The sequence below is a fragment of the Sander vitreus genome, chromosome 3 (assembly GCF_031162955.1).
Source record: "Sander vitreus isolate 19-12246 chromosome 3, sanVit1, whole genome shotgun sequence".
Lineage (NCBI taxonomy): Eukaryota > Metazoa > Chordata > Actinopteri > Perciformes > Percidae > Sander > Sander vitreus.
Window position 1 is genome coordinate 11,243,548 of NC_135857.1, and position 17,915 is coordinate 11,261,462.

The 17,915-nt window shown below is 39.8% G+C and overlaps 1 protein-coding gene across 1 annotated transcript in view; it reads right to left on the bottom strand.

Moving 5' to 3' along the window:
* Positions 1–658: 658 nt before the first annotated feature.
* The window catches only part of esamb (endothelial cell adhesion molecule b), a 63,457-nt gene continuing 46,200 nt past the window's right edge, over positions 659–17,915 (bottom strand). The window contains exons 2-7 of the mRNA XM_078245949.1: positions 12,945–13,090; positions 11,339–11,540; positions 10,742–10,897; positions 3,481–3,603; positions 3,264–3,393; positions 659–1,132 (exon numbers count right to left, since the gene is read on the bottom strand). Of these exons, the coding sequence (XP_078102075.1) occupies positions 667–1,132; positions 3,264–3,393; positions 3,481–3,603; positions 10,742–10,897; positions 11,339–11,540; positions 12,945–13,090 (1,223 nt within the window). The 3' untranslated portion in view covers positions 659–666. The remainder of the gene's footprint in view (positions 1,133–3,263; positions 3,394–3,480; positions 3,604–10,741; positions 10,898–11,338; positions 11,541–12,944; positions 13,091–17,915) is intronic.

Sequence of the window (17,915 nt, forward strand, 5' to 3'; positions counted from 1 at the left end):
ATATTAAGAAACCATCAACTTTCAACATGTTGTACTCACTATTTTGGTTACATTCCAACTACCATAAAAGGCAATATACTCAAACGTTCTCTCAGCAGACATCGGTGTCATGGAACCACACCGACGTTACAGTAGGTTAAATAAAACAACCCTTTACGTGAACACAAGTAAATGTAGGTCAAAGAAAGCGATCAAGTTGAATACCTGAATTGTGATTTTGAACTAGTGCAGTTAGCCTGAGACAAGTGACTGAAAAATGTCCTTACACAGCTTTACAAGTGAAATCATAACTTTTATATATATATATATATATATATATATAAATAAAAAAGTTATAAATACAAATTTTCTATTTATATATCTATATTATATTTTGCAAGAACTGCAAAGCTCTAATGGTTTACAGTATCCAGACACACTGTAATAGGATAACAACTCTCTTGAAATCTGTGGTCTTACATTGTATACTGCCTAAAAATCCTAACGCTATTGGATTCCACTTTGAAGACCTCTTTATAAGAGTGTAAATAAAAATCTTTTTTAAAAAAGAAACGAGCCGAAGGTAGACATTTCTTCTCTCACAAGCTTCCAGGTCCTCGTGGAGAAAGTGCTTTCCATTTCAAGGCATACTTTCTCTCCATCCGTAACCACAGTCCTTCTGCTGGCCTACACCAGTGAGCCGGCTTGGCTCTGAGCAGGCACCATGACAGCTACAGCTCCCATGCGTGTCAGAGTGGAGGAGCTCATTTGTGGGGACACAGTGGGTGGAGGCGGCACCTGAGGCTGAGCCCCCTCAGTCCTGTTGGGCATTGCAACCACAGAGCCCCTTAGAAGCTGCGGAGGGGCCCCGTTTGTACTGGGAGGTCGCTTGTGTTTGCGTGACGGGGTGCCTCCGATGTTGTAACCGGGAAGTCCCTGTAGGGTATTGGCTTCTCCAGGTCGCAGCTGGTAGGCATTGATCACCGAACCAGTGTCTGAAGTGGATGTTGGGGAGTACGGGTAGTGGTAGTTTGGCGGGTCTCGGGGTCGAGGACTGGTGGCTATGGAGGACAGCGTGCCGTTCTTGGATACAATGTCTGAGCCGGTGTTACTCTTTGCCCATGACACTCGCTTTGGTGCCTGAGCATCCTCCCTGTGAGACACACACAGAGAGAGAGAGAGAGAGAGAGAGAGAGAGAGAGAGAGAGAGAGAGAGAGAGAGAGAGAGAGAGAGAGAGAGAGAGAGAGAAAAAAAAAACTCATAATTAATGAAAATGACTCAAATCAAAAATGACAAAAAGGAAATAGGACAACACACATTCAGCTTCAGTGTTCTGCACTCATACTGAGTTCTGGCAAAAAGCACTCAGATATTGCAGATTTTCAAATGACTCATGCCGTCTCATACAGTATTTATCACAAATACACATTGAGAAACTTTCAGAAAAATAAAAAATAAAATATTGATAGCACAATAAATATACTTACAAATAAAGGCTCAGATATAGTTGCTTTTAATTACTTGTTCGCGTACGTAAGATGGCCCCCCCGCGTATATCGCGTTCCTTTGGAGCGTAGGTTGTGCACGTCTTCAGAAATGGAGGCTACGCGTCAGCAAGATCCAATTCAGCACATGAACGTGGGGGCAGCATATAATCTGACAGGCAGGTCAGCAGCTGTTCCACACTGCAGCCAAGGAATATCTCCCGGTATCGGCCGGGGACGATATGGAACTGATCTGCCCCCTAGTGGACATACGTTTAATCCTCCAGGTACACGCAAAGTACGCAGGCAAGTATGTAAACAATGCCGTTCCCACCTCCGCTTGTCTACACATACGCATCGTTAAAAAAATAAATAAATAAATAAATAAAAATAGTACAGTATATCTGGGCCTTAAAAGGTCCTGTTATGTAAAGGGTTGTAAGTAAGTTCTGTCAACAAAATGTATTATTGAAAGTAAAGTTACTAATTAGAAAGCTTTGTAAATTGTTGGTTCATTTAATCTTTAACGAATATGTTTTTTTAGATGATCATGTGTTTTGTAGCTGTCAGTATACAGCTGTAGTTATATAAACAAAAGTATTTCCTTCTGAGAATATGTTGAGGAAAAAGTATACTAAGTACCATCTGAATTCGGTAATTCAAGTATAGTATTGCATTTTTCTTATCAACTCAAAATAAGAATTTAATGCAGAAGCATAGAACTTTGCTTTGGATTTAATAAAAGGGTATAGTCTCGCCTTAGAGTACTTATTTGTAAATGTAATGGCTCTATGCTTCTGGCTGATGGTGCCCTAAAGAAATAAAGAGCTTGAATGTGATGACAATGAGTACAGCCACTTCCTTCCTTTTTGCCTGCAGATGTAAACTTTGCCAATTTCAATCCAGCTCTGTGTCATCTTTGTGTGGGCATTGTGTTTAGATGAACGGTGTGTGCCTTCCATCCGTAGCACCAGTGCACAGAGCCGTTCATCTGAACGCTGCCCACACTGCCATGACACAGAGCTGGATTGAAATCAAAATCTCTCTTTACGTAAGTAGCACTTGAGTAAATGTACTTTGTTTCTTTTTGTTTCTCCTTTCAGCACTGTAAATAAACAACTTGTAATAGCTGTACATCAAAGCCCGTTTAATCACACACATACACTCAGTGGTCACTTTATTAGATACACCTGTACACTAATACAATCCAATACAATTGTTCGGCCTCAAAGTAATTTTATGATGCCTATAAAGTTTTCTTTTTGATATCGTCATAAATGTGTTCAGATCATAGTTTATCGGTGTTTTAAGCCCCCAATGTCTCCTTCCAGGCAGCGCTGCCTGGAAGACACTAGGATTAGGCAATGGTTAGAGTTAGGTGCCTTGAAGTCAACGGTCGCCGTGCTGCCTGGAAGGAGACGTTGAGGGCTTAAAACACCGATAAATCACAGTAGTAGCGTTGTACTGGACGTCATTATATTTAGAGGTGTTCTTAATATTCTGCCCCCCTCATGTATGTAAATAGGAAGGACAAAGCATTAGAAGCACAGCTCTAATGTATAACATGTAATGTACTGTATAAATATATAACGTAGTCCAGTACAACAGCACCTTCAACTATGAGCTCAATAATAAACAGCTGAATTTACACATTTCTGACAATGTCACCAAAAACTGAAGATAATAAAACTTATCTAAACTGTAAAGGTGGAAATCATGACAGAGCTGTTGAATTGCTTTCGATTGTACAAATGTGCCTAATAAAGTGGCCACTGTACAGTTTATATTGAAACTCTCACTTGATCTCGTTGGCCATCTCCTCCTCAGTGTCCCCCCTCCTTCTCAGTATGAATATGAGGAAGAGCACCATGGCCACCAGTCCCACCATTGACCCCAGCGTAGCTGCTGCAATCATGCCTGCATTGGAAGCTGGGAAACGGATCACAGATCAATATTTACCCCTAAAAGTAGTCACAGCTGTGTGTTTAGTAGACTGGTGTGTAGTGGAGTACGTACAGGTGATAACCTCCAGGTTAATGGAGCAGCTGTCAGAGCCGGCAGTGTTGCTGGCTCGGCAGATGTACTTCCCTGACATGCTTTTAGTGAGGTTGCTCAGCCTGAGGGTGCCGTGCCTCTCATCTGCAAAACAAGCACACAGTTACACACACACACACACACCCCGCACAATCATATATTTATGTGATCTGTGGAAATGGGTTCGGTAACAACTAGAAAACTATACAGGTCAACATTAAAATGTTCTACCACAACATTACACACTAGGGAACTATACTGCCAAAGTAAGAAACACAATTTTACTGCGAGAACGAACTGTGAGGATTATGTCCTCATCAAATTCTCTCATTGGTCGCGTATATAAGGGAAACCACAGTACAATCATTTAGCATAAATAAATTGACTTGAATAGAAAGAGGTTTCTATTGTTTTAAAGTGTTTTATTTCTAAAAGTTCAGCTAGTTTTGGGCTGTTTTACACTTGGATTTACATAGATCTGCATGTTGGTGTGTTAAGAAAGCTTAAACTATGCACAAAGCATTTCATAATGCATTATATAAATACACTGATTCCTGATTTACTTATTGAAAAATTATTACATCTTCCTCTTTGTTAACACATATTGAGGTATTGTGTATCACAGTCATCTGTCTCATGACACCATTGTGTGCAACATATCATGGTAGTGATTAGTTACCGATTCCCACTCATAATCCAGAATTGAATCCACCATTGGCTCATCTCCAGTACCTACAGTTTATATTTTGTCATTGGTACAATCCCGCAGCAGACGGCTCTGCAGAGGATTCTGCGGTCTTGCTACATAATGAGATTTGTCATCAATTTTTGTATTAATATTTTCTCACACCAAGGTTATGACACAGCAGTAAGTTGGTGTGCATCCCTCTCAGTGCTTTCATAACTGGGTATTTCCGTTCAAGACAGTCTGTCCCTTTTAGCACATCTGGCTTAAAATGCTGTTGTTGCAAACATAGGCTGTAGAAAAATAAACAAGCTTTATGAGGGACTAATCACAACAAATCCTCTGAAATCCAATCTTAGACGTCACATTGCAGCAGGTCTTAATCTGATGTGGTTTTGCTTTCGTGGGGGGGAACGTAATGAAATGAGAGTGGGTGTGCATCTGTTTTGTGGGATCCCGCTCCTTAAGTGTTGTTCCAATAGGTAGATGTCTTATAAGTGTTCATGCATGCCTGTCGTACTGAACTGAGTCAATCCCCACAGAGACTCATCCAAATCAACCCAGATGAAAAGTCAAGGTTCACGTTATACCAGCATGCAACATTTTAATGCAAGAGAGCAGAAAATCCTGAATAATCATTGTGTCCAAACAGCTGCCTTCCTCCAAAGGTTTGCGTGGATTGAGCTTTGTGTTTTGTAGGTTTTCAAGGTAGGTGCAAACAAAACCACTGCCAAGAGTAGAAGTACAGTAAATTGGTCTCTAACTTTAGATTTTAGTTAACTAAAACAAGTAACTGGATGGAAAAGTCTGAAATGATCGGTTGCTGCTGAAGCATTACCTATCTGTTGGTCTGGTGAATGTAAGTACATGTCATCACATGACTCAAAACATCTACACACACTAAAATGATTAAATGTGAAAGTAAGAATGGCTGGTATTCATTAACAGATCATAGCTTTATTGTTTTATAAACAAAGTTTTATAAGTAAGCATGCCTCAGAAATCAAATGAAAAGTTGGTGCCAAATAAATGAGTGTGATATGCACTTATCCCTCTCTCATTATTTAATACCCTGGCTTGAAAACCAGCAGTGAAGAACCAAACCCAACTGTGACAGATAAGCAGAACATCAGCTGACTCAGAGCGAGTTCAAGCCTGCACAGTGATTGGATCCCAGCGGCAGATCTGACATTACAGAAGGTGCTGCCTCATAGCAAGACAAGGGCATCACTCATAACGCTGCCATCACTGCAAGGTCACCGAGCAGCATTTGTCAAATCCATGACACATGACATGTGATTTAGGTATATGAAGCTCATTGTATAGTTTGCCACCTCACATTACATCGTTCAAGCTGCAATGGATTATCACAATTAATGTAAAACACACACAAACAAAAAAGGAATCAGAAAACTAATGCAGTACCAATTAGTGTAATTTACTCATTGCCATTAATTTCATCTCAAAAGGACTAATAGATGGGACTGACAAACTTAATTTATTTCGAACATTTGAAAAGAAATATTTGTATTCAAGTATGTATGAAATTATATATATATATATATATATATATATATATATATATATATATATATATATATAGTAAATAAACTAATAAATAACCAATAATAACGGTGAATATGTACAAAATAAAAGGAGTGAAATAATTACATTTCTATGCAATTCTAGTGGACGAACGAAAACAGTACTGTATAGGACACATCTGTCTATTTATTCATTCACTATTTTTCCTATGAATTTTTTCATTGCCTCCATTCACATGCCACTGTTTTATATTGTAAAGTGTTGCTAAGGATTGGGCTGAAAATAATGATTACACCAAAAAAGATGCCTGTGAAAAAATGACACATACATTCTAGAGCAGGGGTTTTAAAAACGTACAATATGTAACTTTCTGCCGCTAGGGGTCTCTTGCTCTCAACCAAAACAATGGATTGTAAACACAGACGTTTGATGACGTTGGGAAGTTGCGTGGAATTATGGGAGTTTTTATTGCTAAACACTATCAAAGCCCGTCTACGGAAAGCCGTTCCACTCCCTATTCAGCCCCATTGTACCGAATTTGGTTGCAGTTCCACCAGAGTTCCACTGGGGGTGATCGCGGTCCACTGCTAAATGAATGGGACTCTATGGAGCTAGACGGCTAAATTTGTCTCTTTCGCTTGATTGTCGTTGAGAAATCTCAGATTTGATTGCAGTTTTTGCAAGTTCAACATGGATTATAGGTTAAAAGTTGAATGAACAAGTACTTGTGTCCTTTCAATTTCTTACAGGTTGAGTCGTTGTTGCCCATAACACGCTAGCATTCTGCTAATGAATGCTGATTGGTCAGTGAAGGACTGATTACGATCGGAGATTCCGCTTGACGGCATCCGAAGCAGAACCAGAATGTCAGAGTGAATATTTCGGCGTGGTCTTTAAAACAGCAAACCTCTTTCTAGCACGTGTATTAACAGGGAGAGCCTAACCCGTCAGCTGTGTTGTCGATGCTTCGAGAGAACAAAGGAAGCGACTCAGAGCTTGCCGTAAAGCAGTATCTCTGGCCGTATACGTGTATGACGTCACTGACATTTTAAAAGGCTTTTTAGAACAAAAAAGCCACTTTAAAAAAATCTAACACCCAGCAGTGTGTATTTTCTTAGCCTCCCCTTTCGAATGCAACATTCAAATTACTAGACAAAAAATGGTATCCTGAGAAAAGTGGATTTTGAGGTGTATAGCTCCATAGAGTCCCATTAATTCTGCGCTGGCTTGTGAGCGCCCCCTATATGGAACTCTGGTGGAATTGCAACCAGTTCAGAAGCCGGAAGTAACGAGAGAGTGGAACTTCTTCCCTTATTAGAAATTCTTTGACACTATCGTTGATTATAATGCATCTGTTCACAGACGAGTTTACCCATTCAAGTTTATTCACGTTAGGGTTAGTAACGTTTATTCATGTCATGCTAATAAATTAGCTGCAGTTTCCCCAACATAATTACGTTTTTCTTGTTTTAATCTGTATTGGTAGCTAGCTGACCAGTTAGCTAGTGAGCCAGCAAGCTAACATTAGCGGCTAACGTTAGCAGATTTTAGCTGCTGGCTAGGATAGCCAGCAGGAGAACATCTCCCAGCTGCCCGATCTCCCCCTTCACTTTTCTGTAATCTTAACTATTCGTTTTGGTGCTTAACCCATCTTTTGTCGGGTTAATTTAACTAGCTAGCTGTAAAGACAGCTACACGCGAGGGGGGAGAAATTCGGCAGGGAGTAGATTTTCGGTACAAACACCGCTAGCACTAACGGAGATGTAGCTAGCTAACATTATGGATGGCTGATGTTGTGACTAGGATGCCTGGGTCTGATATTCTCATAGACCGTATATACGCTGTTAGCATCGTAAGCACCCGGCACCAGGTAACTAGCTATTGCTACATGTCCCGCTTGTGTTGTCAGCTATCATCCCAAATGCAGTCTCTTTGTGCCGGGGGAGTGAGGCAGGCAGACCGGAGTGTGCTAGCTGGCTAAATTAGCATTAGATTAATCGTCTATCTATACAGCTAACGTTAACGTTACTAGTGAACTTATTCGTGGGTTAGCGCAGTGCTGCGTTTATCCATGGTCAAAACAATCATACTACTAATAACTATGAGCGTGTTGAACGATGTTGTAACCCTATAATGTTATCCACCAAGCATTCGCTAGCATTAACGTTAGCTACTTGTCAACCAGCACATACATTGTAGTAACATTAGGCTGGATTAATATTGATATGTATCAATAAATAAGGTTTCTACTGTATTACTGTGTTGCAAAGTGGCATGTAATTAATCACAAAATGATGCCTTTTGGCAGAAAAAGCAGTGTTTCCATTATTTCTTTCTGTGACATTGTATGATTTACAATTACTCTCGAACGTAGCATCTGGGTGCCCGTGTTTTGACGGAAGGTGGTGAAAGGTTATATGACGCCACTGACAACTAAATTACACGTGAAAATAAAATAACAGATTTCTCTGGGTTTGCCATTTGATGGAAACATTTGGGATAGTGTAACTACACAACTCCAAAAAATATATAACATTGGTATGGTCGTTTTTAGACATTTTAATGCAGAACAGTTACATATTGTACCTTTTATATGCCATTTTAAAATGTAGTTAATCAGTGTGCCATATCAGCATTAAGCCTGCCATCATCTACCGAGCCCGCTCAGGCAGTGCTATTCTTTTCCTTCGTGCCGCATTCTGTGAAGAAGGCAACAAGTACTAGCCAATCAGAGGCATAGTAGGGCGGGTCTACACGGAATGCAGATGGAGAAAAGCCAAACTACCATAAACAACAGGCTGTGCTCCTGCCAATGGCTGTGAAAGTGGTCCTTTGGCATGCAGATTAGAGCATTTCCAAAAAAAAAAAAAAACTCTTGCACTTATTGCTAGTGCCTACGGTTGCTGACCCCTGGACTAGAGACAATAGCTAGCTAGCTTGGCTCTGTCTGACCCTAACCCACCAGACCTCTAAAGCTCACTAATTTACACATTATATCTTATTTGATTGGTACAAAAACCAAAGCGTAAAAACATGTGGTCTTAGAGGTTTTAATTGATTTAATGACTGTTAGCGAGCTGAAACAGCTAGCTTAGCTTGACTCTGTCCAATGGTAACATTTGCCTACCAGAATCCTTATAACTTATCACTAGCTAGGTTAGCTAATTAAAACCGGTTAAACCCTCCGCTTTTGTACAAATCTGTGAAAGAAGCTGTAATGTGTAAATTAGTGAGCTAATTCAAGCTGCTGGCAGGTGAATTTTGTTACCTTTGGACAGAGCCAGAGTTCTGCTTGCTAACTGGCTAAGCTAACTGGCTTCTCATTGTAGCTAGAGATAGATAGATAGAGAGATATATATATATATATATATATATATATATATATATATATATATATATATATATATACTGTGTATACCATGAGTATTGATAATCTAATTTAAGCCAATTAACTCTGAGCAAGAAATTAGCCTTCAAACCTTTAAAAACTATTCCTTTGAATCACTATGACAATCAATTCAATCATCATTCCAGCCCAATGGACTCTAAACGGTGATTATGTCCTTGGTTCAAAAAGATTGTTTAAAACATGAATGAATGCATTAGGATGACAGCTAAATCTAACACATACTACAAAGATTTAAAGAACAAATTCAACCCTTCTTTTACAAAATGGAAATATATGTCTCATATTCAAAATTCTGATTATGGATATATTTAGTAAAATATTCCAATATGAAACAATACAATTACAGTGAGGATAAACTACTGCTATTCCTCGAGAGTTTAATCTTTTTTGACGATTCAATCAATGAGTCATTGTCCAAGGAGAATGTGAATTTATAAGGTTGAGTGGGATTACTACCTGGTTTGACACTTTCGCTAAGCTTTTTCTTTTTGATGGCAATCATTTCTGAAACATAATCCTATAAGCATTCATACAAATTGGGTTGATTTGTTTTCTTTTAAAGCTTTTTCTACAGCTTAATGGCTGTGATTCGAGGAGTTTGCAGGTGAGGAGGTGGGATGGGAGTTGGGGAAATGAGTGGAAAATGTATGAGTGAAAACCCTTACCCATGAACCCAAGGACAAACATGGGCTGGGGGCAGGCTCTCCATTCTGTTTTTCCAGAAGAAAAGATGGCGCAGAGAGAGAGAGAGAGAGAGAGAGAGAGAGAGAGAGAGAGAGAGAGAGAGAGAGAGAGAGAGAGAGAGAGAGAGAGAGAGAGAGAGAGAGAGAGAGAGAGAGAGAGAGAGAGAGAGAGAGAGAATATGAATGAATGAATGGAAGCAAAGGAGTGGTACAAACTGATGGGGAGGGGTTGGAGTGAAGTCCCAAATCCAACTTATGCCTCTTAGAGGGGTTGATCAAGTAATGACATGGGGCTTGTTAGATTAGGCACGAGGTCAACAGAAACAGAAAATGAGGAGTGCCGAGAGAGGATCAGCAGAGAGGGAAAACAGAGAGATTGCTGAAGAGATAAGCAGTGATAGCAGAGTTCAAGTGTCATAGAGAGAGAGAATATGTCAGGACTGATAATAAAAAAAATAAAATAAAAGGGGTTTGAATGTTGATGGCATGTAAAAGGATGCATATACACATGTGATGTAGGCATGAGTGTGCATACAGCACTACAAAACCCTGGGTCAAAGCACAATCAGAGGGAGTAGTTTTCATATTATGGAGTCTGAGGACTTTTCTGCTATAAAGAGATGAGGGCCAAAGATCAAAGCAGTTAAGGCAATACCTAATAACTCGTCCTGTTCAGAAACAGATGGCATTTTCTCTGCAGTACCATTTGGATATAAACAACAACATAATGCAACAATAGCAGCATATAGAAAGCACAGCATGCACAAATGCATTTTTTCATGCTGCATGTTATGGCACGATTGAGGATCTTCTTCCTCTGTGGTGCATCTGGAGCATCCATCAGCAAAGTAAAGCCCACAGGCCACTGACTGTTTAAATATACGAGTTAACATCCTCGTCATGTGCTGAGAAAATACTCACTCTGCATTGGGGAGAAGAAGACCTCAGACATAGGTGCAGACTTGGTCCATTTGTACTGAGGGACGGGTTTTCCATGACTGGACTTACAGCTCAGAGTCACGTTGCCCTTCACCACTGGGTTCCCTGTCATGGTGCACACTGGGGGAGAAGGAGGGACTGCAGAAATAGACAGACAGGCAGACAGATTGTTATAAGTTCAGATAAGAATACAGGATCAATGACCCTTTATTGAATTTGTACGTTAGGCTTTAATCCACTGCAAAAAAGTGGAGATTTTTTGGAGCAGTAGCCATATTGCATAACAATAAGTAAATGTTTTGATCCCACAATGTTTCCATCTGCTGCTGGAGGATGGCACCATGACCTCAGAGCCAAGTGAATCCCTAAACCCCAGATTCATTTTATTTGGACAGTGCGTACTCACATACATGTAAATATATGACTTTAAACAGATTGGTTTGATCTGAAATCCTTCAAATTATGTTCAACATTCACTTGGACCGAAATTCCAAATCCAAAGAAAATGTGTAAGACTTGTCGGAGGCCGCTCTGATTAAATCTAACCTTTGAAATTCCCCTGACGCTGTGGTCCATTACCTTTGACATTAAGGTGTATGTTACCCAAAAGGACAGGACTTCCAGGGATGATGACAGTGCATAAGTAGGCCCCAGAGTCAGACTCCTGGGTGTTGTTGATGTAGATGGACAGGTTGGCTGAGGGCATGGCCGCGCTGAAGCCCACTCTTTTGGTGAACTCATTCTGGCCATAACCAACCTCGCCTGAGCTAAAGCTTATCACCTGAACAGAGAAAAACATGTCCATTGGAAACACTGAGCACAGCATCATCATCATCATTACACCGTTAATTATTAATACTCAGAGTCAGACTTTGTAGAAGATACAACACATTTTGAAAATTAAGGTACGACAGACTTTTCTCTCTGGTCATTCGAGTGAAATTATTTTTTTTAATTATTTTCTGCGGCCATATTAAGATGTGCAGATTAACCATATAACAGAAATCAACGTCATTCATAAAGATAATCCTGACATGTACAGATGGTGGATGTTGAATTTTAGGCAGATTTCCCATTTGAGATAAGCTCCGGCATCGGGCAAGCATCATTAACTGTTTAGATTATATTAATCATGCAAAAATATGACACACACTCTGACACACACACACACACACACACACTATTAGTGCCATCCTTTTGTTAATAACACCCATCTCTCCTTCCACCAAGATTTAGACATCGGCAGTGGTGTTCGCAATAATCCTAATCTCCACAGATCATTTTACATATCAACAGATGGGTTTCTAAACATATACAGCCATGCAATACAAAAAAGGCTCTTTCCTTTCGCATACGATTCAAATGTGATTTAGGCCTACTACTTGTTCTTGAAAAAGAATTCCTGAACTACACTTTTAATTGATATAGTATGACAAAAGGTAACTTAAACAGGTGTTCTATGTTTTGCAGGGCGGCAACCAACAATTGTTTTCTTTACCTATTTATCTGGCAATTATTTTCTCGATTAATCCATCTTAAATATGGCAGAAAATGGTAAAACAGATATGCTGATCACAGTTAACCTGAAGCCCAAGGCGACGTCTTCGAATACCATGTTTTGTCTGACCAAAAGTTTAGAGTCAAAGTTATTTCAAATTAAAATGATAGAAAACTGAGAAAAGCAGCAAATCCTCACATTGGAAAAGCTGGAGCCAGAGAAATCTTTGGTATTTTCTTGCTAGAAAAACGACTTAAAGCAACATTATGTAACTGTTTTACCTTAAAATAACAGCTTAAAAATAATTGTAGTAGGGAGAATGGGTTGTGAGGGGGGGGGGGGGGGGGTCTTGTGTCGTTGCTTGATGTTTGGCTGTTAGTAAAGTTGTCGACTCACTAGGTTTTTGCTGCTTTGAGCCAACTACAGGGACACCAAATCGCCAAAAACGAAATTCAATGTTACGCAATGGCACTTTAAAATCGATTGCCCATACATTGTTTCAGCCCTAATATTTTGGTTTGTAGATACAGTATTACTCTTCCACTATAGTAGTAGGAGGATCAGCAGACACACGGTACTTCATTTTAATCCCTCTAAAGAGAAAAAAAAAACGTCTACTCCACTAGCGATCAGAGCAGGGTCAACTATAGGGCAGATCGTTGCAGATTGACGCTTTGACCTTCTCACCTGCTTGGTTTCTTTACCCGTGAAGTGCCAAACGACAGGGTTTTTGGAAACGTCTGAGTTGGGGCTGTACCAGGCGTGTAACACCACCATCTGGCCCCTGACAGCCTCCATCTCTCCTTTGGGGATCTCCAACTTCCTGGTGTCACCTGGACCAACACAGGAAATGGTTATTCACTAATGGAATGTAGCAGAGACACAGCAGCTTTTGTTGTCTTCATGAATTAAGGAAGGCCAGTGCCACTACGGATATACCTCATGATAACTTTTAGTATTGTCATGCTTGATTGTGTTCATTTCATTTTGTGTTTATATGCTTTTTTCCTTTTGCATGACAGCTCCCACGATGGATTGAATCTGTTTTTTGCAGGGCTGCGAATGATTATTTTCTCAATATTAAATGTCAAACAATTACAATTTCCAAAAGCCAAATGTGACATCTACAAACATCTTGTTTTGTCTGATCAACAGTCCACAACCCAAAAGATATTCAGTTTCCTACTGTATGCTTGAGGAGCTTAATCAAGGGAAGTTTTGGTAATTGTGTTTAAATGATTATCTCAATATTTTAAAAAGTGCGCGATGTGTACGTATGTACGTGTTTCTCATAGGAATGAGAGAATAAAAAAAAAATATTGCTAACCCAACAAAATGAATCACATGGAAGTTCACCCTGCTAACTGATGTCTTTGTAACTTCCTGCTAAATGATGTCTTTCTTGCTGGTATTTGTCCATTTGTACAATATGAAAAAAAGACAGAACATGGAAAAAAACTGTAAAAAAAAAAAAAGAAATAATAATTTGTGAATTGGGGAAAGATAACCCAACAAAAATGTTCAGTAGATTCTGTCATCAAGTTGCATTTCATAACCGTGACATAAGCTACTCTGATCTGTTATGCTCCTTTATAATCACCAATAGCCTCAGGATCAGTCAATCTCAAACATGCTTTGACTTATTTTGAAATCTAACTGAAGCCAGGCAAACTTATCTTATTATATGGCAGCAGGCAGAAGCTAACTGAAGATGTGCTCCAGTTGTAAAGTTGAATAAAGCTACATTGGAATGAGATGATCACATTATAAAGTACATAGCTGACATGCTCATCATCCTGTTCAATGCATTTTACAAATAATCCAATATGGTTATAAATGGTTGGTAAATGGTTTAATTAGCTGCGACGAAGTAGACGTTCCATAACCTTATCCTTCAAAAAGGAAAAAATTAGAAAATGCATGGTTTTCAATGTACAGTAATGATGTGCATGTCTCATTAGCTTCCACGTCCTACTGTAGCTGATAATTCCCTTATTATGACTTCAGAAAAAAAAAAATGTACTATTAAGTTTTACAGTAATACTGTATTGCTTTTCAAGAACACTATACTGGTCTGCATATAACATTCAGTTTGCAAAACGACTTAATTCTCAATTATTTTCCAGACAGAAGTAAAACTCACCATAGCATATTTCATTTTCTAAGTGAAGATAGATATAATTTAGGTGCACGAAAGTACAAAGCAACTGAAAATGCTTAATATGTTTTACATTAGGAAACCTGAGCAAAAAAATGGAGGATTGAATGGAAGAAGACAAGATATTATTGAAAACATTAAGGATGTCCAACTCACAGGGTGCCCAGTCACCTGAACCGGACAGCTGAAGCTGGATCAACTGATCCCAGCAGTCGGCGTCCACTTCTGTCTCCAGTTTGAAGATTGATTTTTAAAAAAACGTACACGAAAAATATATATTTTTGCCAATAAATCCTATGGTAGAAAACAATGTGAAAAGTGTCCCTCATATGCTCAAATGGATAGCCAGAGTGAATATTTAGATAGAGGAGAATACAGAGAGAGCGTTATGATCCATAGACCGGCAGCTGAAATCTCCACATCTGTTCAGCCAGACACGCCTTCCTTCTTTTCCAGACTGAAAGCATGTAGAGGCAGGAGAATTAGGTGATTGGTGGTGGTGGTGGGGCGCTGGGCTGGGGCCGCGTACAGATGGAGAGAATAAAAGTGTGTATGTGATGATGAGATTTTAAGGCAGAAAGCACAAGAGAAAGAGGGACTCGTTTTTTGGCTTATAGTGTTGCTGCAGTGCTTGCTTATTCCTCTTGGGACAATGTGACCCTGCCGCTGCGGCGCTCCTGTCCCTTAATTTCTGAATCTGGTAAATCCTGTTGACTAATCCCTAAACAATCCCAGGCTCAATCCTCTCACCTCACGTGAGCAACAGAGCTCAGCTGGACATGGATATGATCTGACACATGGTCCCCTCCGCTGACAACGCTGCGGTCACTGCATTCACCATCATCACAACTGCATTTACATTCTCTAAATTACGATTAGCAGATTGCTTAGCTTTACATTTAATCATTCATGCCATGCCAGGTCTGCCTAACAGTTTGTGGATTCCATATGTTACGAGATTAAAATGAGACGTCCAGCATGTGAGCAAAAGATGCACGTTTGATGGCACAAAATAAAATTTACGAACTATACAGTAGACACTGAATTATAAACGTGCACTGAGTTTTCTTTAAAGGGTCTGTAGAAAAAGTCAAATTTGTCTTCCCTTATAACATTATTGCCCCGCAAAATTGGGATGTCATATTATGGTTCCACTTTTCTTTTCTTTTTTGTTGCACAGCCATCACTGGCTACAAACAGTGTTTAAGAGTAATGCCGTTTTATGTAGTCTAGTCGTGTAATATTGTACAAAACAAGGTGATGGCACGGTGAACAACAACTTCTCTCTTTCCAAACACAGCTCATCAAAAGTTAAAACTGCAAGGAGATCGCACTGAACAGGTAAACTGTTGGTTTCCAATTGAAGTGAATAAGAGGCTGAGTGAACGTAACAAACTCTCTTGATCACAGAGGGGGCAAATGAAACGACACTGTTGCTATGCTCTAACGACGTTAGTAGTAACATCACATTTCTATAGTTGGGGAGGGGTATGTTAAGGATGACTCCAGTGCGTCATCGAACCATGATTTTAGGCCAGCAAAAAAACCCTGGTCTATTCAGAGAGTACTACAGAGTTTATAGTCTTTTCACGTTTTTCGTAGTATTTTCTAACACGTATGACAGGCTGTTCTCATTTACATGTAGCTACGAAAAGTAAAGCACTGTAATTCATATGTATTCAACATATTTATTGCTGTATGCACCGCACTGGCTGCTGCTGTATAAGAACGCTGTGGACCACGTACTAGGTCAGGGTGGATGTTTGGGTCATAATACACAGCATTTTTTAGGGGAAAACGGAAGATTTTCACCCAGGAAACGCGTGTTCGTTCCCCGGGAGTGTTTTAATCCAAACCACGATCTTTTTCCTGAACTAAACTAGTCCCTTTGGTGCTCAAAACGTAATCGCCGTCGTCGCCTAATTCTGTAGGATATCATACGAATTGGTGTGTAGAAACCATTGATTTTACTTTACTGAGACTTTAAGCCCAGCGATGCTTCGAGCTAAATGCATGCTAACATGTTCCCAATGACGATGTTAACAGTGATTTGTAGCTAGGATTGGCCAGGCATCCATGCAAGGTACCGTGACCTGATTTGTTCAGGTTGTAAGGGGGATTAATAATAACGCAGTGAACCATCATTACCATTCATAGAGTGGGACATCTACCCTAGGGCTGGGTACTGAATTCGATACGCACGGACCAAATTGCCTCCTTAGTATCAAGTATCGAAAAATGCCTTGTCATTCAATACTTAAGGAGTACATCTTATCGTCAGTGAGCCAATAAGGATACAGCATGCTTATACCAAGATCTAATAATGCTGCCGATTGGCTGTCTAACGGTACACGTTGCAGAGACACGCAGGAGAAACTCTACGTTACGCACGGCATGGCAGTGGCAGTGCTTTTATCATCAACACATAAAAAGATGTCGGACCCTGTGGTGTGTATTGTCAGACATAAATGCAAAAAAATCCTGTTTTTGATTCAGAATGTACAGCAGCAGCTCCATCTTTTTTTTTTCAGATTTGAAACATAGCTTTCCATCACAAATCCTATTAGTGTTACGATTTCATTTCCACCAGCTATTCTGTGTGCTGTGAACCACTGTAACAATTATGTAACAGAAAAAGGCCTCTTTGGGATGAGGCTGCGATTGGGTCTCGTGAAATCTCTCTCCTTGAATGTTGATTAATATACATTGCGTGCCGGAGACACAATCAGTGAGGATCATGCTTTTCTGTAGGTGATGATGAGACTACGCTTCTTCTTCATGTAAATGCAGCGTTGGATGCGGAGAGTAATTCTGTATGATATTCCATGATGAAGTAGGATAATGCCCTATAGTCTCTCACCACTCCAGACTATATAATTCTTGTGCTTATTTGAGGGTTTATCCTGAAAACTGTGTCATTCAATTGTTTATTAAATGAAGGAAAATCTTCACTAATCCGTGGCTGTCTCCATCTGGGATGTGTGTGTGTTTGGCTGCAGACACAGACAGATAGAGGCCATTCAAGATGTGGATACGGGTATGAAGTCAATCTAAATCCTTCACAAAAGAAAAAAAATAAAATAAATAAATAAATCAGGAAAAGCTGCCAATAAAGGGGATTCAGATATGATACTATGTAGCCTCAGTAAACTCTGTCCTAATTACATTTTGCCAAAGGCGATCGTTCAGCCTAGCCACGCTTTACATCTGCTAATTGGATTCTTCTCTGTAGAATAAACAGTGTTTTTTGCTGTGTTTTCCTGCAGGGCATCCTGGCTGTCAGATATTGGTAGTCTCAGCTGCAACAGCAATTAAGACGGCGGGGACACCGGACTCGCAGACCTGCACAAACTAATCAAAGAAGAGTCAACCCTGTCATGCATGTGTGAGCCGGGGCACAATTAAAGAGATCAAATGTGAGTTTGTTGTGGTACCTTGAGTCGTCTATAGGGGGCAGCACATTCATATGATAAAACTCACAAGATCAGATAAGCTCTTAT